Source organism: Paroedura picta, chromosome 2 (assembly GCF_049243985.1).
Source record: "Paroedura picta isolate Pp20150507F chromosome 2, Ppicta_v3.0, whole genome shotgun sequence".
Taxonomy (NCBI): domain Eukaryota; kingdom Metazoa; phylum Chordata; class Lepidosauria; order Squamata; family Gekkonidae; genus Paroedura; species Paroedura picta.
Genome location: NC_135370.1, coordinates 33,960,230 through 33,982,947, shown reverse-complemented (window position 1 = coordinate 33,982,947; position 22,718 = coordinate 33,960,230). Strand labels below are relative to the sequence as shown.

The 22,718-nt window shown below is 43.3% G+C and overlaps 1 protein-coding gene across 3 annotated transcripts in view; it reads right to left on the bottom strand.

The window, feature by feature from the left end:
- CHN1 (chimerin 1) overlaps positions 1–22,718 on the bottom strand; it is a 161,454-nt gene that overhangs the window by 50,394 nt on the left and 88,342 nt on the right. For all 3 annotated transcript variants that reach the window (XM_077319660.1, XM_077319659.1, XM_077319661.1), the window contains one exon: positions 19,215–19,503. In XM_077319660.1, the coding sequence (XP_077175775.1) occupies positions 19,215–19,503 (289 nt within the window). The remainder of the gene's footprint in view (positions 1–19,214; positions 19,504–22,718) is intronic.

The window sequence follows — 22,718 nt, the reverse complement described above, 5'->3', positions numbered from 1 at the left end:
CAATGATTCCAGGAACTGAATGTGTGGGACTAGTGTGGGATGCAGTGGAGAGCTTTGGCCAGCTGTTTGGTGTCTCAACCACCTAACACACCAATAGATGCCCTGACCCATTTCTTGGAGCTGGTGGCCAGGTAGGCCTTGCAGTTCCATAGACTATCAGTTTTGGGGGAGTTAAATGTCCATGAGGAGATTTTGGAGGATTCTTTAGCAAGCTTAGGTGTTTCAAGGTCCCATTTTGGACCACTTCAATCCGCTCTCCTTGGCCAAAGTAGACAGCTGGGGCAATCATTTTGTCGGCTGCTTTGCTCCCTGCTACGCTTTGTCAGAATTCTAAAACTGCCCAAAGAGTCAAAAAAAGTTGGGGTCCATCAAAGCTTATGTCTATGAAGAATCTGAGGGCTTACTCATATGTAGTGAGATTGAAAAGAACAACTCTTCATGTACAAGAATGTTTTTTTTCCTGTTATTGACTCCAGCAAGGCAAACTCGCTCTATGCAGGCCTACCCTTGACCTTGACTCGGAAATTACAGTTGGTACAGAATGCAGGGGCGTGGGACCTTGGAGGGCCCATGTTTAGCCGCTGCTGAAACAACTGCACTGGTTGCCTATCTGCTTCCAGATCAAGTCCAAGGTCTTGGTTGTGACCTTTAAGGCTATACATGGCTTGGGTCCAGCCAACCTACGGGACCGCCTACCCACAGAGCCCTTTGCCCCGTAGGTATGAATCTGCTGATGGTCCCACCTAGCCTCCACCCAGGCCAGGTCCTTTTCAATCCTGGTGGAATGAGCTCCCTGAAGAGCCGCGAGCCCAAACAGACCTCCTGAGGTTCTAGAAGGCCTGCAAAACAGAGTTCTTCCACCAGGCATTTGGTTGAGGTTGGGCTAAACTTCTGAGGTTTAAGAATGGGCTCCCCTTCCCTCCAGGTTTAGGATTAAGTATTAATCCATTGAGCTGCTATGAATCCTCCCTGTCTGCCATCTTCGGCCATATGTATCATCTGTCACCAACTACTAGAAATGTTGGAGGGAAAATTCTATACATATGTACTGTCATTTAATCATTATCATTGTTATAAATATTGTTAGTCTTTTAGGGGAATTTTTAACTGACATTTTTATTATTGATATACTGTTTTATGATATGCTTGTGAACTGCCGTGAGCTGGCAAATGCTGAGCGCGGCGGTATAGAAACTAAATAAATAAATAAATCTTTAAACTGCCCGCGGCGCAGCGCAGGACTTAATAATAGAGTAAGGGCTGTGTGGGAGGAGTTAGGGCGGGCTCTGTCCGGAATAAAAACTCGGAGAGGGCCACTCAGGGGCCAAGTGGCCAAGTGGCTACGTGCGCCTCCCTATTGGCTACTTGGACCGCCCCGGAATCCCTGCCCACACTCCGTCCCCAGATGGTTCGCTGCCGGGAAAGGAACAGAGCTTACTGCCCCATCACGACTCCCCACGGCTCTCCTGCCTCGCCGAACCCTAGCCCCTCCCAGCCCACGCTTACCCGCTGCCCTGCATCTCCCCGGCCTTCCATGCCACCCCAAAGGCCACCCCTCAACGGACAAACACTCCTGCGGCTATAGACCTGCCGCCCTGCTGCATCGCCGAATGCCAGCCCCTCCCGGACGACGCTTACCCGCTTCCCCCATCTCCGCGGCCTTCGCGGTTCCCGCTAACCCGAAGCCTCCACACTTGACGACTGCCGTGGCGAGGGGCCAACGCGGTGACACACAGCTGCTGAAGGCCTCCGCCACCAGAGCTCTGTGCCTGCACAGCCACCACTGCGCCGCCAAACATGGACGCCCACCGCCTCGCCCGCACTGTGCTATCTCGCTCGCCTTTGCTACGCCGCAGCCCCGCCATACACGCCCGCCCGCCGGGACGCCCTCCTTACCCCGTCCCCGCTGCCACCGCACCATCCAGAAACGCAAGGTCCAGGCCCCGCAGGAGCCTGCCGCACTCGGGAGGGAGCCGGGAATGCTTCTGCGGACCCGTCCATGCCTCTCCCTGCCTCGCGCAGCCATCGCACGCCCTCCCCACCCACGCTCAAGCCTTCCCAAGTCGCCGGGGGGGGGGGGGAGCCTTCTAGCACCCATTTTATTTCAATATAAAATGGGCTTTCAATCTAGTAAATAAATAAATAAATAAATAAATAAAATAAACAGCCTTAATTTCTTTGCCAAACTCTGCTTAAAATAGATGGCCGCAGGACCCTCTGCATGTACAATGATCATGGCTATACACTTTTTATTTAAGCCTCTAGCAATCTAAGTGGACAAGACTGCTTCTAGCAAAGTATACCAGCTGACCTGTTTTTTGCCAAGCAGCCAGAGATTTAACTAGGCCTCTGTACTCATCCCAGAACTATAAAACAGGAAACAGGGCAAATTTCTATTCTCGTACTACAATTGATTGGGGACCAATTTTTATAGTTCAGCGTTCACTGCAACGTGTTTTAAAAAGTAATGGGACCTACTGAGAGGATATGACAATTATAGTCCTGCAGTTAATTTTCAAAGGAGAGCTTGGCACTGAATTAATCCATTAACTTCTAGAAGGGTGAAAGGGTGAGAACAATGCTGCATCATGACAGGAAGCCAGCTTTGTCCTGTAGCTTGCTGGGTGACCTTGGGCCAGCCTCCCACCACTCCCTACTTCAGAGAGTAGTTATAAGGAGAATACGAGGAAAGGAAAATGATGTCATGTTGACCTCACAGAAAGGAGGAAAGTGGAATAAAAATGCCCTAGACCAGCCATTCTAAATGGGGGCCATATGGCCCCCTGGGGGTTCTCGGCACATTTGAAGGGGGTCACAGACTGAAAAACGTGACAAAGGGAGCTCAAAGGGTTTATGAGGGGGACCCGGTAAGTGAACCGATGAAATACCTTTTTTTGTAACATATGACGTCAGTGCTAGAAAGATCGACCTTCGTCAAGGGAAATAAAAATAACATAAACCATTCCTTTGTGTGTGCTTGAATTACTGAATTCAAGGAAAAAATATGAACACACATGCTTTTCTAAACTTTGATTTCGTACAGTCTTTTAAAAGGTTTTTCCGGTATGCTGGAATGTTCATGTTTTCTCAGTGTTCAATAATAAATATTTTCTTTCTACCTGTTCCTGTTGTGCTGTATCCTTGCTTGACAGTGGCCTTGACAGTGAGCTCCTAAAATGGCCATGGCCCCCAAAGAGTTCAGAATGGGAGGGAGCCGAGGCCCGGTGCTGGGGCCTTTACGGCCCGGTGGTTGGGGACCACCACTCTATAGCACTGTACCCTACCGAGGTCTCTGTCCTTCCCCAGGCTCCATCCCAAAATCTCCAGGAGTTTCAAAACTTGGATCTGGCAACTCTATTCCCCTATCCCCTGCCAGTGGCCAGGGGGGAGTCGGCAACCGTAATGCCCCCAACTGCAGAAACAACAAATGCAACATATCTTAACACAGCCCGCGGCGCCATGGGCGCCATGGACTAAATAAAGCCGTAAGGGCTTTGTGGGAGGAGTTAGGGCGGGCTCTGTCCGGGATTAGGAAGGGTGCCGATTGGCCCCTTCCTCCGGACGGACCATTGGCCCGGCCGTTTCCCGCCCTGCCGACAAGGAAGCAACTGTGAGGGCTCCCTTGCCTAGCGCCCGCTGTATTTTTTTTACAGCGGGCTTGATTACTAGTACAACAGTGTAAATGAACTGCCTTGAAAAGAGACATCCTATAATAAGTCAGGGTGAAGTACTCTATCCTGTGTCGCGAGCAGCAACCCAACTTTGCCAAGCAACTCCGCTCTGCAGAAACAAAACTGCTTATGGGGTGCTACCTGTAAGCAAATCTCCAAGGTGACCAAAAAGAGTTCAAGACAGGTTAAGTCTGAATGTTGATCAAAACGTATTCGTGTCATTCCTATTTCAAAATTTGGAAAACTCATTTTAAGGCCCATTCAAAGGGCTGCTGCTCACTTTACATTTCATACTCATGCATCAAGAACCTGAGGATAAAACTCACATTGCTTTCAGTTGAATGAAAACAACCATGTGCGTGTTTAAACGTAGCTTTTCCTTCCCTAGCAAGTTTTTTTAATTAATTTATTTATTTGAGGATTTATAGTCTGCCCCGTCCGGGAAAACTTGGCAAGGCAAATGTAATAGAAGCAAGAACTCACATTCCTTTCCTTTGCTCTCGTCTGTGTAATTTCTCTAACAACAACCGCAAAATTGACTTACATCTGCATAGGTCTGTCTCTCTCTACTAATGTGATATTCATGCATTGTGTACAGTGATTTACTATACACCTAGGGGGATAGGAATGTGCGACTGCTAGTAGGAACAGCTGACAAGGTATTTATAGCTAAACAGGCAGTGAAGGAAGACATATCATCCACAACAGCTATGCCGCCACAGAACCAGGCCTAAGTGTGGTGGAAAGTCACTAATGAACGAGGTACAGATATATTTACAATGGTAAATGGGTAACCGCGATTTGAACTGACAACTGACTTAGCGAAACTGGTTTGGAAACCAATCTGAGAGAGGCTGGGGACCTGTCTGTCTCAGTCTCTTCTGTGACCCATTTCAACCCTTCAAGGCAAAGCCGTAAATATTCTGAAATTTATTCCAGGCTAGATATTCATTCCAGGCTAGAGACACCTGGAGGCTAAACTGCCTTGGTCACACAGCACAGTATCCTTGCAGGGCAGCAATGCCTTTGTGCTCAGTCCTCTTTCCCTTCAGGCAAACCGTCTGCTTGCTGGAGGATAGCAAATGGTCCCATATGATAAGTCTCCCTTGCAACGGAGGGAAACTACGGCTTATTAAGTCCATATGCTTAGAGCTGCCACACCATTGTGGTGTAGTAGTTAAGAGTAATGGACTAATCTGGAGAACTGGGTTTGATTCCCCGCTCCTTTACATGCGGCCAGCTGGGTGACCTTCAACCAGTCACAATTCTCTCAGAGCTCTCTCAGACCCCCTACCTCACAGGGTGTCTGCTGTGGGGAGAGGAAGGTGTTTGTAAGCCGCTTTGGGGCTCCTTCGGGTAGTGAAAAGCAGGGTATATTCAATTGATTTATTTACAGTCCTTTGACCAGCAATTTCCAATAAATGGATACAATTACGCTACTGGCTAAGCAAAACCAAATCTTGGCCGCTCAAAGGGGGTGGCCAGCAGATAGGTGGTCAGCTCAGGGATATTATTAATCTCTTCCTGTCAACCAGGGAGTTTCCTGAACCATATATCATATATTATTGTACATTGTTTTAATGGGATTTTTATTGGGGCTTTTATTGTATTCGAGGATTGATGTTGTAACTCACCATGAGCTGCTTGTCGGGAGTGGCAAGAAATCAATCCATCCATCCATCCATCCATCCATCCATCCAAACAGAGTATAAAAAACAGCTCTTCTGTTCTAAAGTGTACTTACAACTGGCCAAGGATTGAAAGAGGAAGCCATGTATGCTGCCTCATTTCAGTGTATCTCCTTACTGCCTCATATTTTCTCCTGGGTAAACTCCAATCTAGTCAGATCTCAGAAGATAAGTAGGATAGGCCCTCGTCAATATTTGGATGGGAGACCACCAAAGAATAGCAAGGAACACCAAAGAATATGCAGATACAGTCAAAGGAAAATCACTTCAGAATTCTACTGCAGGGGTCCCCAACCTTTGACATCCTGTGGGCACCTTCAGAATTCTGAAACAGGGCGATGGGAGCAACCAGAAGATGGCCACTGGGGGCCGCAGAGCCAACCACAACCACAGAGGAAGCCCAAGTGCAGAGGAACAAGAGGAGCAAAACAGTAGAAATACACTGGGAAAGAGGAATCAGGGATAGAATAAAACTCACACCGTATTGGTAGCTATCTGCACAGCCAATCAGATCTCCAATGAGCAATCATAGGCTCTATTGGGCAGGAGTTCACTTGGCTCTATCCACTTTATAAAAATACTTGGTGAGCACCAGGAAAGGTGTTGGGAGGCACCACTGTGCCACTGGGCACCATGTTGAGGATACCTGCCCTATAGGGTCACCAAAGGTCAGCTGCAACTTGGTGGCAAAAAAATGTTATCACCACCAGAGGGCTTTCCCCATCCAATGGCAAACCTTTCTGCTCATTGCAGTGACATGTTTGCAAAACCTATAGAGACTGTACAGGAGTCTTGATTTTCAGTATGCAATTGGAAGTTAGCACAAGGAAGAATAAAACAGTGCAAAAGACATACATGCATAGATTTCCAGGTTCCACATCTGGACTGGAAACATCTCTTTGGCAAGCTCATACCAATGCCACTGGGTTGTCCCTCTTCAATGTACTTCCAACATTTTTGCAAAGAGAAGAACATCAACAGAAGATTGCCAAGGTAAGCTAGATCAGAATATGGGTTGGATGTGCCCTTGGGCTAGTGAAAACATACATGCAAGGACAAGATGGCAGCAGCCACTTGCACTAATTCAGATTTACTACGTTCTTACAAGGATTGTGCTCGGTGTCACACAAGATCTTGCAGTAACCGAAATGCACAACTCCTGTTTCTGCTTGAGAATTGCTGAATGGAAGCAAGGAGGAGGAGGAGGAGGTGGTGGTGGTAGTTCTTATATGCCACTTTTCTCTACCCGAAGGAGTCTCAAAGTGGCTTACAATCACCTTCCCTTTCCTCCCCCCACAACAGACACCCTGTGAGGGAGGTGAGGCTGAGAGAGCCCTGATATTACTGAAGAGTTGGTTCTTATATGCCACTTTTCTCTACCCAAAGGAGTCTCAAAGCGGCTTACAGTCGCCTTCCCTTTCCTCTCCCCACAACAGACACCCCGTGAGGTGGGTGAGGTTGAGAGAGCCCTGATATTACTGCTGGGTCAGAACAGCTTTATCAGTGCTGTGGAGAGCCCAAGGTCACCCAGCTGGCTGCATGTGGGGGAGTGTGGAATCAAACCCGGCTCGCCAGATGAGAAGTCCGCACTCCTAACCACTTCACCAAGCTGGCTCTCCTGCCATTTCTTTGCCTGCAATCTATCTCTGCACCTCAGTGTAATGTGTGTAGGTGCTAAGTTTGTGGTTTGTACCCTTTCCAGTTACAGATCATGCATTCAGAGTGCGTTAATGTCAGCTGTTGTTCCCAAGTTCTCATAACTGGTGAGGGGTCAAGGCTGGAGACAACAGGTGAGATTCCAATCCTTGCCCTTCCCTTCTCAAATTCCAGTCTGACCATCTGCACAGGCTGCCCTAAAAATGCACTGACACTCCTGAAAAACATTTTGTATTTCATTTACCAGCCACTAACTTTGTACTTCCTCTAATTAGAATGAACCTTCTTAGTCCACTGAATCATCATAAATAATGATCAGTATTAATATAAATTATTCTGATATTTCCCCCCTTTTCTCCTCTGGCAAGTGGCGTGTTTATTATGTTCAGGACACGTATTTCTCACTTGTCACTTTCCTTCCCCCCTCTATTTTGTAAAACTTGATTTATTTTCAATTACGCTTTCGGGTCACATTAGCAGAAAATGGCTTTTGGACCCTAGAAAATTAAATCTAGAGAATGCCAATAAAAAGCTGGACAAAACTACCCGACAGGGAAAGGTCAAACTTTCACCGCTGTAATTATTATATTTTTAAAGTATTTTAATCTGAAAAAGTAGTTTTATAAGCTAATAAATTTCCATTTGCGTGTAACATTTGAGCAGTACCGACAAACTAATACAGCAACCCATCTTGATCTACCTTGAGAGACCCTGGTTAAAAATCTTACATAAATTAGTGATAAGTTGATTAGAGGATGGCTTAAAAAAATTACACCGCAGGCTTCAAAGTGGCAAATGCTTTTATGCATTCATTAAACTTGCTCAGGATCCCAGGCCCCAAGGAAATTAAACCGGCCTCAGCCACGGCCGTTTCAGCCCCGGCCTAGAAGAATAGTCTACCAAATGAGATCAGAGCCCTGCACGACCTCAGATACTTCCACAGGGCTTGCAAGATGGAATTGTTCTGCAAGATGGAATTGTTCTTCAGATGGGGCCTGAAGTGACCTCAGAATCTGCTGGTCTCTCTCAGAATCCACCAGTGGGGGTTCTTGTACCCCCCTCCTCCCATCCTTTCCCCTTATAACAGACCAAGCTATTAAGAGCAATTTTAGTAGCTTTTTTTATTTTAATGTTTTAATGAACTTTAACTTAAATTATAGTTAGAGAAAGAGGGGTAAGTAAGAACATGGTCAGATGCAGGTTTTATTGGCTCACGCATGGATTTCTAGAGCAGCTATTTGATCTGAACAGTCTGTCTGAAAAATTCAAAAGGGCAAATTGAGTCACATCAGTACAAGGAGAGACGACATTGGTGAAAACTGTCAATGTTCAGAAAGTATGACTTCAGGAAACGATGGCCTTCTTCCGAGGATCCCATTCTCCTGATTTCCCCCCTGTGAGATAAACCAGGCTAAGAGAGACGGACACATCTTGCCAACTTTGAGGGTTGTGGAGATTTTAAGCCCAGTTCAAATCCAACTTTCTAACTGCCACAACACGCTGGCTCTATACCAATGCCACAATAATATTTTCCTAGGCTAACATAGCTACAGTTATGCCATGTTTTGGCTGTCAGAAAATGTGTCACTGAAGTGTTCAAATATCTTGACCCCTCACCTCGTGGAATGAGCTCCCAGATGACATCAGGGCCCTTCCGGAGATAAAACAATTCCGCCGGGTTTGCAAAAGGGAGCTCTTCCCCCCAGGCTATTGGCTGAGACAAGTGAACAAGCCACCAGACTCCACAGGCCCCTTCCACCATAAACTGCACCCACAGGAAAAAAATAAAACCCAAATCACAGTTAAGTTAAAAAACTGAGTTGTTGAATGAGGAATGTTAAATGTTAAATTATAAACTGCCTTATTCTATACAAGTTCTCATTGTTAAAGAGGTTATATATTGAAATCAAGATGTTTATTGTATTGTTTTATGAAAGTTTCCAATGTAAACTGCCCTGAGACGAAAGGGAGGGCAGTTTACAAATATAACAAACAAATAAATTCTAGCTGTCGATACAGTAATTCTTATGTGAAAATGTTAATCTGACAGTCATCCACCCCCCAAGTATTTCCAAAAGCATGTAAAAGGGCTTAACCAGATCCTCATAGATGTGCAAGCTAAAAATTTTATCTGACACATTAATTTTGTAGCTATTCAGTTCATGTAGCTGATTCAGCTCCAAAGGAGTCTGGTGTATTTTGCTACTACAAACAACTTTGTTAGGGATTTAATTAGATGCGTTATCCAAACTAGCTCCTTAGGAATAGCAAATGAAAACCGCAAACTGGCCAACACATTTCATAATGGCCATTCACTCATCACTAACTTGCATCTCTTCCAAATAATTCCATACTTTTGCCTGCTGGAAAATATGGTCCATGATTACATAAACTGACCGTAAAAGTCAACGGGCAAGGGGTTTTTCTGTGCTTCCATTAAAATGGTCTTCATGGATTTAGTAGAATTGTTTAGAATGCTGATGGTACAATGCTGAACAGTTATACCTTTCTGAATCTCTTGAAATCAATGCACTAACTCTGTTTAGCATTGCATTACAAATTATTTTGAGGTTTTCCCAAATAAATGCTCTTCCAGATACTTCTATTGCATAAAATCTTGCTGCAGAAATCTTGCTGTCGGGCCTTAGTGAAGTGGCCTAGCTTTACACCTATACCTATTCCTTTGAGAGAATACCTCTCAAGCATTTCCCCTAGCCTAAGGTGACCAGATTGTCCCACTTTTGGAGGGACATCTGGGAATACCTGGCAAATTGTACTTATGTTGAAATTTAAAATATATATATTACAATACTATTTTTACGTTCTATGTGTTGTATGAAAATTTTTGTTGCTCCATATAGACCAAATTTTTAATCAAGAACCCCCCCCAGTCAAATCTGGTCACCTTACCCTAGCCGTTTAAGGTCACTCCATGTATGGACAAAAGACCAACAAACCAGAACAACCACAAGATTGTCACCGGGAGGTATACTGACTGTCACTCTCACCGGTTTATCAAGCAGCTTGGGTTCTGCTTCCCAACTTAGAAACTGTGGTTTTCCAGGCAGTACCGGGAGCTGCTGTTATGAGGGAAGATCTGAAAGCTCCAGTGTAAGAACGTCTGGTTGTAAGCAATACTTTGGATCTGGGGTATTGTCCCCTGGAGCAAGCACAAAACCTCTTGGGTGGTCAAACACAGATTCATAGATTCTGTAAATAGAGAAAAAAGTTCTTTTGCGATTTCTTCCAGGTTATCAAAATATTAGAGTGATGGAGTGGGGCTGTCGCTCAGTTGCAGAACTTCTGCTTTGCACGCCAAAAGTCACAGCTTCCATCCCTGGCATCTTCCAGTTGATGCCTCAATCTGAGACCCTGGAGAGCTGCAGCCAGCGTAGACCAGACTGCCCTTGATAAAGGTCTGACTCTGTATAAGGCAGCAGCACCTCTAATGTGCATGCTACTGGAGTATCTGTGTTTCATGATACCACATGCTAAAATGGCATGATGGAGCTAGCACAGGTCTGCGGGACTGCAAGACGGAGCTCTTCTGCCAGGAGTATGATTGAGGCCAATATGCTCGGGAGAACTAGTACACCACATGGGCCTCCCCTACTGGCCTGGAGTTCTCCTACACTGCCCTCCTCCTACCAAGGGTTATCAGACAATGACTCAGCTTATGATATCACATTGTTAGCTTTCTAGTATTTTTAACTGCATTGTGTATTTTATGGTTTATTGTTTATCCTGATGTACGCCACCCCGAGATGACCGGTTCAAGAGGGGCAGCCTATAAGTACAAACACAAATAAATTAAATATGGGACCATATCGACATGAAGCATTCCATGCTTGTCAGTATCTGCTTCACGTTTGTACGTTCCTAGGTGCAGTCCCCACCATGCTCCAGTGAAAAGGCTCAGGTCACTGGTCATATGAAAACCCTTGAAGAGTGGCTGCCAGCCAGAGCAGGCAAGGCGGACCTTGATAGATCAACAGTTTGACTCAGCATAAAGCAGCTTTGTGTATTCATTAAATGTTACGAGCCTTTATTATTCCGTCTACTTGGTCATTCCTGGATAATCTTTTTCAAGATAAAGGAGTTTTTTTTCCCTTTTTTAATTAAACAGGTGACCAGTGAGAAAACAAGCAGGTGTCTTGTTCCATCAACTACATTTTTATCCTAATGTATGTTGTCATAAGCAAGAGCCAATTTCCTCAAATGTATGAGAGATTAATTGGATCTCATGGAGGATTTTTACAGATGTTTGCCAGCTTGGAAATTCCATGACAGTTTGATGTAGCCTTTTCTTTAGCTTGTGGCATGTCTGCATTATGCTCACAGAGACATGTATCTGCCGGCCACTGAGTTGTGATTCCAAACGATCAGAAGAAACGGAGATTAGTTAGCAGTGTTTCTATGGTTCTCTTTCAAAGTACTGGCTTTTAATACAGTTTCTACAACTTCCTTTAGAAAGTTAACAATGAGAGGTATAGAAATTTAAATACATGGATGGATGGATGGATGGATGGATGGATGGATGGATGGATGGATGGATGGATGGATGGATGGATGGATGGATGGATGGATGGATGGATGACCAACCGGATAGGAAGCCTCTGAAGCACCAACAGAGAAGGAGTAGAATATATCATAATGGAAATCATAAAGTCTCTTCATGGACATGAACTATGTGAAAGCTTTACAAGTTGAGCATTTCTCCCTTCCCAAGACAATTCAGCTGATCTTAAAAATATTGGTATTTAATAACTGAAAATTCACTTTAATGCATCTGATGTGCTGACAAAAGCATTACAATTAATCTACTAAACTTAAAGTCTCTCTTTTCTTTTTAGTAAAACATAAGTTCCACTCTCACAAAAATATGACTTGCTGTGCTCATCTAAAAAGTGGGGGGGGGGGGGAGCTTCCAAATGGTAGGGTATATTATGTCCTAAATTTCTATCTTACTAATGTGCTGAGCAATAATACAAGCACAGTTTTTTGTCTTCAATTAAAGCTGGCTGTCAGTTCCAATGGCTGTTTCTCAGAGGCAGCTATTAATCACGAGCCTTTGAAGCTTGAAAATTAATTTAGAAGTGTCATTTAGAATTTGAAAACTTTCCATTCTGAGGAAAGCACAAATCTATTTGTTGCCTCTTCCAATTTCTATGCATTTGAGTTACACGCATCACAACCATCATACATACCTGAGTCATAGTGATGTTCAAAATATAAATATTTATGCTTTGTCAGCTTTGATTATTTATTTATGTTGTATGTACTGATATCGGATGGCTATGTCCTGCAGGGATATATTGCAAGGGGCACAGCATGTGTCACATAAGAATAAGCTCTTAGTTAAAATTAATTTGATTAAACAAAACAATGAATGACCTAGATGTACACTGTGTTTTCTGCATCAAAAATCTATACCTTCTGGAAGAGATTAAAATCTGTAGCTCGTACTTATCAAGATGCGAAAATTAACTAAAGTCTGTTTCCAGGACAGTATTATTTTTATTTATCTGTAGCCGACATTTCTCCACAATGGGACCCAAAGTGGCTTACATTGATTTCGAGTATCTGATCCTGCCCCCACAAAAAGGCCAATATAAATATGATATTAATCAAGAATCTAAATTAGCAGGGGGCTTTCTTTACTGGTCAGCTACATTGTAGAGTTGGTTAGGAGTACGGACTTCTAATCTGGCGAGCCGGGTTTGATTCCGCACTCCCCCACATGCAACCAGCTGGGTGACCTTGGGGTTGCCACAGCACTGATAAAGCTGTTCTGACCAAGCAGGAATCTCAGGGCTCTCTCAGCCTCACCCACCTCACAGGGTGTCTGTTGTGGGGGGGAGGAAAGGGAAGGCGATTGTAAGCCACTTTGAGACTCCTTCGGGTAGAGAAAAGCGGCATACAAGAACCAACTCTTCTTCTACTAGAATGGGCTAGCCCACCAGCCTAACGTTTCACAATGGACAGTCAATAAGTCTTCTTAGATACTGCTCTTCCACACACACCTTTCCTGTCTCTAATTTGGCAAGGTGAGATCCCTCAATAAAGCAGATTTGGCTCCTGGACTATCGGCTGCTGATTTCTAGTCTCAATGTCATTATGTCAGAGACCTGACTCAAACCAGAGTGCCATTTGGGTTGTTTAAAAGGGGGAACCTGTAAGACTTATAGGAAGCATTTCACTTCCCCTCTCTCTCACTATTTCCTCTTCTCCTTTCCTGGAAGCTCACACGGGCTTTCCCCTTTCTTGCTTCCTTAACTAGGGTTGCTGACCTCCAAGTGAGGGCTGCAGTTCTACTGGAATCACAACCAATCTCTCAACTACAGAGATCCATCCCCCCTAGGGTTGCCAGTCTGACTTTGGGATATCCCTGGAGTTTTGGGGATGAAGCCTTGGGAGGGTAAAGTTTGGGGAGGGAAGCAACCTCAGCGGGGTATAATGCCTTAAAGTCCACCCTTTAAAGCAGCCATTTTCTACAAGTGAACTGATCTCTGTCATGTGGAGAGAAGTTGTAATTCTGGATGAACTGGAGGTTGGGAGCCCTAGTCTTTGAGGGGTGGAAACAATGGCAAAGTCTTAGAAGAGTGTACCTCTTCCTGGGAGAATGCTTGAGGTGGCCCTCCCCAAGGAATCCTGGTGGCTGAAGGAGGCCAAGCCTTTGATAACGCTACTGCTGAGGGAGGTTCCGCCCCCCTTACTTATCAGTATTTTCATGTTAGCTGAAAAGAGCCCTTTTACAGAGGTTTTGGAGGAATTTAAACCAGGGGGAGGAGCTTGAGTTTTAGATTATATCTTATTGTACACTGGTTGATGGCTAATTTTTATTCTGTTATTTGTGGTGGTCTTCCAACTGGTTCCAGTATTCTGTACGGTTTCAGCTGCACTGTAGATTACCATGGGGGATCATGCATAATTTGGAAAGACAGGGAAGAAATATTTCAATTAATATAGAAACATGGGACTGGATTACTTGAAGAACTTTTCCACATGAACCTGCCTATTTTCTTAAGTTATTGCCCCAGCCCCTGAAGATGTTCCTCCTTTCTGTGGTTCAGCACCAGGATTAGGAAGACAGAAACGTGTACCTTTTGACTCCCATTTCTATAATGCCCCTCCAAAGGGGCACTCATATATGATGCTCTTTCTTCTTTCAAGTACTAAGTTAATATCTTTATGTCCCAAAACAGTTTTTTTAAATGCCCTTTTTATTAGTGATCTTGTGGATTTATGTAGATTTTAAAAGTATTTTATAGGGGTTAATTTGATGCTTCGCTACTTTTGACAGCAGTAATAACAAATCATGTAAATAAATAAATAAACATCTTCAAAAAATGGCCAACAGGGTACCCCTGCTCCTTGCATCCAGGCAGATATTTTACCATAAACAAAGAAGAACCAAGATTTGCCTTTGATTCTTCTCCTCTTTTCAAAGACCATCAATTATTGTTGAGGTTTTATCTCTTTTAAATCAAATTGAGAATAGTAATAGAATACACTTCTAAAAAAATCTAACATATACAGAGCTTGGATCCTATCTAAAAGTGTGACTTTTTTGCCTTCCCTCTCCCACTGAAGGCCAAAATGGTTTAACCCCGCCCTCCCGCCAGTCATCATGAGGAACAGGAGACTTCTCAAGAAGTAGCATGAGGGAAGGGTTGGAGGGCTGCTATATTCAGGGATTTTTTCCTTAACATACAATCCCCCCTCCGTGGTTCAGTGCTATGGAACATCTTATTTATTTATTTATTATATTTATATACCGCCCCCCCTGGTGGGGCTCAGGGCGGTTTACATAATAACATAAGAACAATACATGGAATTTACTTAACATCTTAATTCATCCAGCCCTCCTTCCTCCCTCCCCCCCTCGAGTGCTAGGGTGGGGGTGGGACTATATTTTCTACCATTGGTTAATGTTGTTATTCTGCTGTGATTGTAATGGAATTTTTATGTCCTTTTAATGGGGGCTTTAATCTGATTTTATGGACTGCGTAACCCGCCACGAGCCGGTTGTAGGAGTGAAGGGGAATAAATATAAAAATAAATAATGAATTAAAAAATATCTTATGACTTGATGTTCAAACTATCCTGATTCTGTTTCTGAAAAACAATAACATTTCATATGTGGCTAAATAAGCTTTATAGAGGCTGTCAGCAAGGATACGAACCTCCACCTTCCTATTTTACTTTTTTAATTTAGTATTCGATTTCTATACCGCCGCTTGCTGTAGCCTCGCGGCGGTTTACACAAAGAATTCTAAAACAATAAAACCCCAATAAAATCCCCATTAAAAAATCACAATGGCGACCATAATCTCTAGTAATCCTTCCTTGTTCAGGGTGGGGCACTAGATCTAATCTAATGTAAGGAGAGCCGTTGCCTAGGGAGGCAACCTGAATGAAAATGTACCTAGCTAAACGGATTGGGAATCCAGATGCTTAAATTGGATGGACCTAGACTTCATGAGGCCTTCAGCCCCAAGCCGCCTGAACTGGCTGGTCATAAATAAGCATTTTAGTGGTGACAGACCAACCTCACTGATTTAGACTCTGCAATATGCACATTTCCCCCCACACAGAAGAACAGGCCTTTGATCACACTATATAACTCTGGTGGTGGGAAGGGCTGGCATGTCGCAGCCAATTTAACACAATCCTGGAGGATTTTCAAGGCAAGAAGCGGTCAGAGGTGGTTTTTGCCACTGTCCGGACTTCCTTGGTGGTCCTTCATTCAAAAACTAATCAGGGCCACCCTGCTTAGGTTCTAAGATCTGACGAGATTGGGCTATCTTGGTTATCCGGGTGAGGACAAATATATAATTACCGATGGTATGTATTTAGGAAATTAGCAGGTCACCTAACAATAATGCCCATTTTTCTGCATCTCTTCTTGAGTTAATTTATTATTAGGTTGGCTACCAAAATTCACCTACTCTGAGATGGCTGGTGAGGAACTTTGAAGGGAAACAAGAACATTTACAGAGAGAGGGTCTATAAAATGAGCAAACTGCTTGTATATACTACGGCAGGCTTGTAGCGCATCTCGCAGGAGTCTGATTTTATCTTACATTAATGTTTATGCAGCTGCGAATCTCTTCCCCACCCCTTTTACTTTGTTCTGACAACTGTAACCTTATCTCAACAGCACATGGGAGTCAAAGATGAGCATTTAGTAGAGGCCCACAACTGCAATTATTATAATAAAAGAATGAGGACTGGAGGGGTTAATTGGAATCAACTGCAGTGACATTCTTTTCTGTATATCCCTCTTAATTAAGTGTGGGAACGAAGACTGGACAGATGAGCGGTTAGGCTGATCTAGCAAGGACAAGGAAAGAACAAACAATGGCTGTGCACAAGAAATGAACCCTGAAAATAGGATCTGGTGCTTGGGAAACAAGGGCTGCCCTTGTTGAGGACTCTTTAGAAAGTGTTCCTGATTGAATTCATTCTTTTTGAATGAGAGCAACAGCAGAATTAGAAGCCACAGTACCTTGTGCAGAGTTTTGATTATATTTCTCCATCTTATATTAAAGTCTGGGCTCTAAAAATTAAAATTTGTGTAACTGCTTTTCAGATGCATTGTGCTGTATGATCACTGTACGATAAGGAAAAAATGCCATTTGAAATGAAAACGAGATTTGAAGTGGGGACACCACAATGCTTTTAAACAATATTTCAAAACCATCTTATCTTCAGTTCTTTGAATTCATGAATGCTCCTGGTCTTTTTCGGGCATCAGAATTGAGAACTGCACTGCTATTCCATAAAATGAGTTAAGTATAACCAGGAAACATACAGTGCATTTTCAGAAATAATTTGATTTTGTAAGACAATGGGATTCTAGCTAGGACAAGATGGCAAGTCAGCCACATGCTTATCAATTTATAATTTAACAAACTAGCAATTATCCTATTAATATTCTCCTGGTTAGTAATTTTTCTTCAAAGTTGCATTTAAGGCTTTAAGAGACATACAGTTATTCTAACTGGTTTTTAAGCAGCATCATAAGAATTATGTCATTCCAAAAATAAACACCATTTTGAACCGCTTTACAGTATAACAAAAATTTATTCCAGTAACAAGTTTAATAGTCTAGACCAAGAGTGGCCAAACTGTGGTTCTCCAGATGTCCATGGACAATAATTCCCATGAGCCTTTGCAAGTGCTGGAAGGGGCTCATGGGAACTGTAGTCCATGGACATCTGGAGAGGCAGTTCTGGCCACCCTTGGACTAGACCAAGGAGCAATGGAATGAAGGAAATATAAAGTGAAATGTAACTAAGGAAAACTCAGATCTGATCAAGAAAAATACAGAGACCATTCATTAGTTATGCTAAGCAAGTTAACACCTGGAATGGGTAAGGAATCTTAAGCCTTCGTTCATTTTGTATGTGAGTGTATGTGATACTTCCTAACTGTGATACTGATAAGACAAAGTTATTCACTTAGAAGGGACAGTCTTGTGATGAACCAAAATTGATAACCGCAGCTGGTACCTGAAATAAATAGCATCATATATGAAATAGTGTTAACTTTGGTTGCCCCTTATCATCTGAGGCTAGATGGGTTGAACCTGAGAAAGGGCATACTTTGTTGTAGCACCAAAATTATGATAATTTCCTTCTGTAGGCAGATCAAAACTTTTCTGTTTCATGTGGCGTTCTCTTACTGACTATTCCTGTTTTTTTAATCACTAGTATCTCTCTCTCTCTGTACTTTTTTAGAATTGATTTTTAATGTCTTTTTAATTGTCATTCACTGCCCTGAGGGCCTTCCTTGGGCAGAACGTTTAAAATATTATAATAATGAGTAAAAATAGATGCAGCCCCTCTTCTTCCAAAAGTCATCTGATGGATCACAGTTTAATCCCGCACAACTCAAATGCGTATGACAGATAGGGATGTGCATTTGGCTATACCAAGCCAAAAATTATCTTTACCAGTAATTCTTTCAGACATATATAGATCTGGGTATTTCTTCAGGGATCCAAAGTGGCCAGGTCACCAAAACCCCCAAAATATTTGGGTTTTTTTGGGACTGCTGGATAGCCAAAGTTAAAGGGCATTTAAAGAAACCACAGACCATTTAAATGCCTTCCAGGTGAACTTGACACTTGGAGAAGATCTTTAAAGGGACTGCAAGACTTTTAAACATCTTCAGAGTTCACTCATGACATGGAGTGATCTCTTTAAATGCCATTCCCCTTTCATTACAATCAACGGAGGATCAGGGCACCTCCTGGTCGGGGCACCACCTTTTTGAAACTTGGGGGGTGGAGTGTTGAAAGGCATCAGCAGTTATGTTGCAAATTGGGTGGCCCTACCTCAAAAACAGGCCCCTCAGCCCCAGATACCTCCACACTGATTCTCCATTACACCCTATAATGGTCCCCATAGGGTATAACTCTCAAATCCAAAAAACTCAAATCCAAGCACCATACTGGTATTGGGTATATGATATTTTTGGGTTTCAATATACCCAAACCCCAAAAATACACTAGCAAATGATATGGCATCCCAGTTATTATAAGGAGAAATTCATTTTTGGCATTGTACTTATACATATAACAAATGTATGTGTGACTTTCCAAAAGGACAGTATTCCATAAACTCACTTCTTGCCATATAAAATATCATTTAGGATCCTTCCAACAAAATACCACATTTCCAACAAAACAACAAACCTCAGGGATACAACAGGACTAAAAAACTGCTTGGTGATCTATGATATATGAACACAAAGCATCTGATAATCAGCCTAACTTAACACTTATGATACTGTTATCATTCCATTAAGCATAAATCAATCAAAATATACCCATAAATCCTCCTTCCCCCTTTCCTAGTCCTTGTTAAAATTATAACTCGGTGCGAACACTACAGTTTCGAAAGTAAGTTACTGAGTCAGCTCTTACAGTAACTATTGCACCTCCTGATTTCTAATCTTTACTAACTCATTGTTTCATTATATGAGAATTTTTGGGGGGAAAATATACTTAATATATGAATTTGGGAGTTGTTTTTCTAACATATGGAAAAAAAATAAACTGTCTAGTTATTTTACACCCAAAATATTACTTCCTAAATACTCAGCAACTTGCAGTGCAATTTCTTGCCATTCCATATGGTGGCATTAAAATTATGAAGCCGTGTAAAGAAAATTGGTCCGAATAACTTACCCTTTTTTCTGCTATTTCATTATCTCCTGGTGGCTCTTTCCCATCGAGCGTATCTTTCACTGCCACCGTATGTTTCTTGTTCGTTGGCTCCCGGTTTAAAGTTGTATATCCTATGTGTTCATAAATTGGATTTATGGTCATCTTGGCTATGTATTCCGCCGCCTTGGTTTCAATATAAAGGGTGATCAATCCATCTGTCACCAGGTCATGGATGGACTCAAACCGTTTCTCTCCCACAAAGTGTTTCCCGTCATAGTAGAGCCTGAAGTTTCGAGTTTGGTTTCCAAACCTGTGTCAATAGAACAGGAAAAAAAAATATTTTGGCCTTTAGTAAAGACGTTGCACATAATAAACAGCCTCTGTGGACTCTATTATGCTCCCTGTAGGTACAATGTGGGCTGGTCAGGCTTTGGCTATAGTTCCTTGCTTCCACTATTATGCACAAACCAGAATCAGAATCAAACAATAAAAACCAGCGATGGAGAGAAAGCCAAAGTCGTGACTGTCCTTGAAAGGCATCATGTGTCCTCTAGTTACTCCATTGTCTTTGGGACAAGCCAAAATTTACTTTAAAAATGTTGCTCGGTTGCTTCTCTGTGTGGGGAAAAATCATAATAGAGGATCCTCTGTTAGGGCTACCGGCACTGAATAGAGAACAGCATCCGCATTCCCTGTTGTCTTTCTGTAGGAAGAGGTCATTCCAGGTCCAGTTGTGCTTAAGTGCCAACAATTACACTGGAGAGAACTACTGCTGGGACGGGGGACAGCATAAGCACGAGGACACACATTCTTTATTTGTGGCCAAAGACCAACTCGTCAAGCTTTTTACAAAGGCTGCTTTGTGCTAGGCATATTAAATCTGCAGTCCAAGGGTCTCTAACGTTCTGGACATGGAAGTTCTGGAAATGGAATTCCTTCCTAATGATTCTATGCTTGGAAGTGGGATAGTTTATTATAAGGAAAAAATTTAATTTTTGTACCTATAAAACATCCTGACCCGGTCTGGGTGGCCCAAATTAGGCCAATGTCATCAGACCTCGGAAGCTAAGCAGGGTTGTACGAGGTTAGCGTTTAATTAGGAGACCACCGGGGTCACAATACAGTGGGGGGGGGGTGGCCAAACTGTGGTTCTCCAGATGTCCATGGACTACAGTTCCCATGAGCCCCCAGGGGGAATTGCAGTCCATTGACAAACCAACTCTGGATGCCTCTTGCCTTGAAAACCCTACATGGTTGCAATAAGTTTGCTGAGACTTGACAGCAAAAAAAAGATAAAATAAATCCTATTCAAAAAATTTAATACTAGAATGTCTGCAGGTGGATAAGCATGTTCAAGTAATTGTGCATGTGAGACATAGGCAATGTTCATTTTTGTCTCCTCAATGACAGAGGCAAAAAAGAAAATGGTAGATTCAAGATGTTAAACCCCAATGAGGATTACAGAATACAGAAAGAGGAAAATATAGGTCATCCCCTGCTCCTCCACATGCAGCCAGCTGGGTGACCTTGGGCTCACCACAGCCCTGATAAAGCTGACCAAGCAGTAATATAAGGGCTCTCTCAGCCTCACCTCCCTCACAAGGTGTCTGTTGTGGGGAGAGGAAAGGGAAGGAGAAAGTAAGTCACTTTGAGACTCCTTTGGGGAGAGAAATGCAGCATATAAGAACCAACTCTTCTTCAGTAATCTCAGGGCTCTCTCAGCCTCACCTACTTCACACGGTGTCTGTTGTGGGGAGAGGATGGGAACCCTTCTTCTTCTTCTAACCAAAGGCAAGCTATTTTGAGTGAACACTCTGGGTGCATTCAAACATACAGTCCTTAACCTGAAGTCTGAACAGTCCAGAAAGCACTAATGCTGCTAGTAGAACCTATAGCCACTTCACCTGTGATGAATAAGTGAGCCAGATTTCTTCCTTTTCTTTTCTTTCCCACCTAATTCCATCTAATTTCAAGGATGCTGTTGATGTTCAGGACCAGTGCTTGGAGTCAGTAATGGGTGGACGAATGCGAACAAACCAAAACTTAATCCTGACAAGACAGAAGTTCTCTGGGTTGGTAGAGTAGCAAACCAGGGACTGTCTTGGATAGAATTAAATTTCTTTTGAAACGTAGGGTTCACGTCTGCTGGAAACAGTGGTGGCTGTGATGTGTGCTCCTAACTAGAGACCCCACTAGATTTTAGGGCCTAATGTTTATGAAGTTCCTTCAACCTTCAGCATTGGCTGTTCAGGGCCTGGGGAGGGGGGAGGCAAGAAAATATTCACTTTTACTCATAGCCAATCTTGGTGCAGTGGTTAAGAGCAGCGGCTTCTAATCTAGCAAGATGGGTTCCCGCTCCTCCTCTGGCAGCCAGTTGAGTGACCTTTGGATCATCACAGCCCTCATAGTGCTGCTCTCACAGAGCTCTCAGCCCCATCTACCTCACAGGGTATCTGTTGTGGGGAGAGGAAGAGAGAAGGTGATTGCAAACCAGCTTTAGACTCCTTCTGGTAAAGAAAAGCGGGATATAAAAGCCATCTCCTCCTCTTCCAGAGCAGAATGGAAAGACACCTTGAGAGAGAAATCTTTACAACGGATTATACAAGAAACAGCTGACTTTAAAAAAAATGGAATACACCTGGATGGCAATGAGAGTTGTCCAAATCCATGACAAATAGTACACTAAGCCACGGAAAAAAATGTTTGTGAGAGGATTTATACAAGTTGAAGGTCACTTATCAATCTTCTTGCCTTGTTAGCCATAGAAAATTAGACCGATCTAATCAACACAGAAGACAGAAAAACACAGACAGACCTTGAGAAGCTAAATACATCCAAAGACTGGCAACGATCCTCACATTTCAAAGGAAAACTTTGATGAATAAGACATGCAAATGCAGACTAAGGCTGGAAGGATTTCAGAGCAATCCGTTCTATTGGAAAACAAGTTATGATCAACATATTTTGAAAGACATGTGGGGAGTTCCAAAATAAGGAATCAAATCAGCTTCATGGGTTCCACCTCCAGCACATACCTAGTGAACCAGACTAAATCTTGAAGAAGTGGTTAGGCATAAGGTAGCAGCAGAAACCTACTTCAGATTCAAAGATATTCATCTTGGCCACACTTTCCTCTAGATCCAATCCTATTCTTGTTGCCCAATTTCTTTCCATTATCTCTTCCACATAATATATTCCTGGTAAGGCCTTGGAGGAGGAGCATGTCTCATGGCTTAAGTGCCACTCCGCGCTTAACACCCACTCAGGGCGGCTGCCCGCCCCTATGCCTCCTCCTCCGACCGGCTTGCCTGTCTGTCCAGTGGCCAGCCAATCACCTTCCGTCCCCCCCTGACCCCCCCCTTCTCCTTCCACTTCCCTCTGAGGCTCGGAGGCTGCAGATCTCTGCCGCGTGAGAGCTGCCCCTGCCAATGAGTTCCCTAACAGCTGCCTACAGCCTTTCCAGGGTCCTGGCTACAGCCTTTCCAGGGTCCAGGCGCACCCTAATCCAGCGCCTGTTGTATTCCT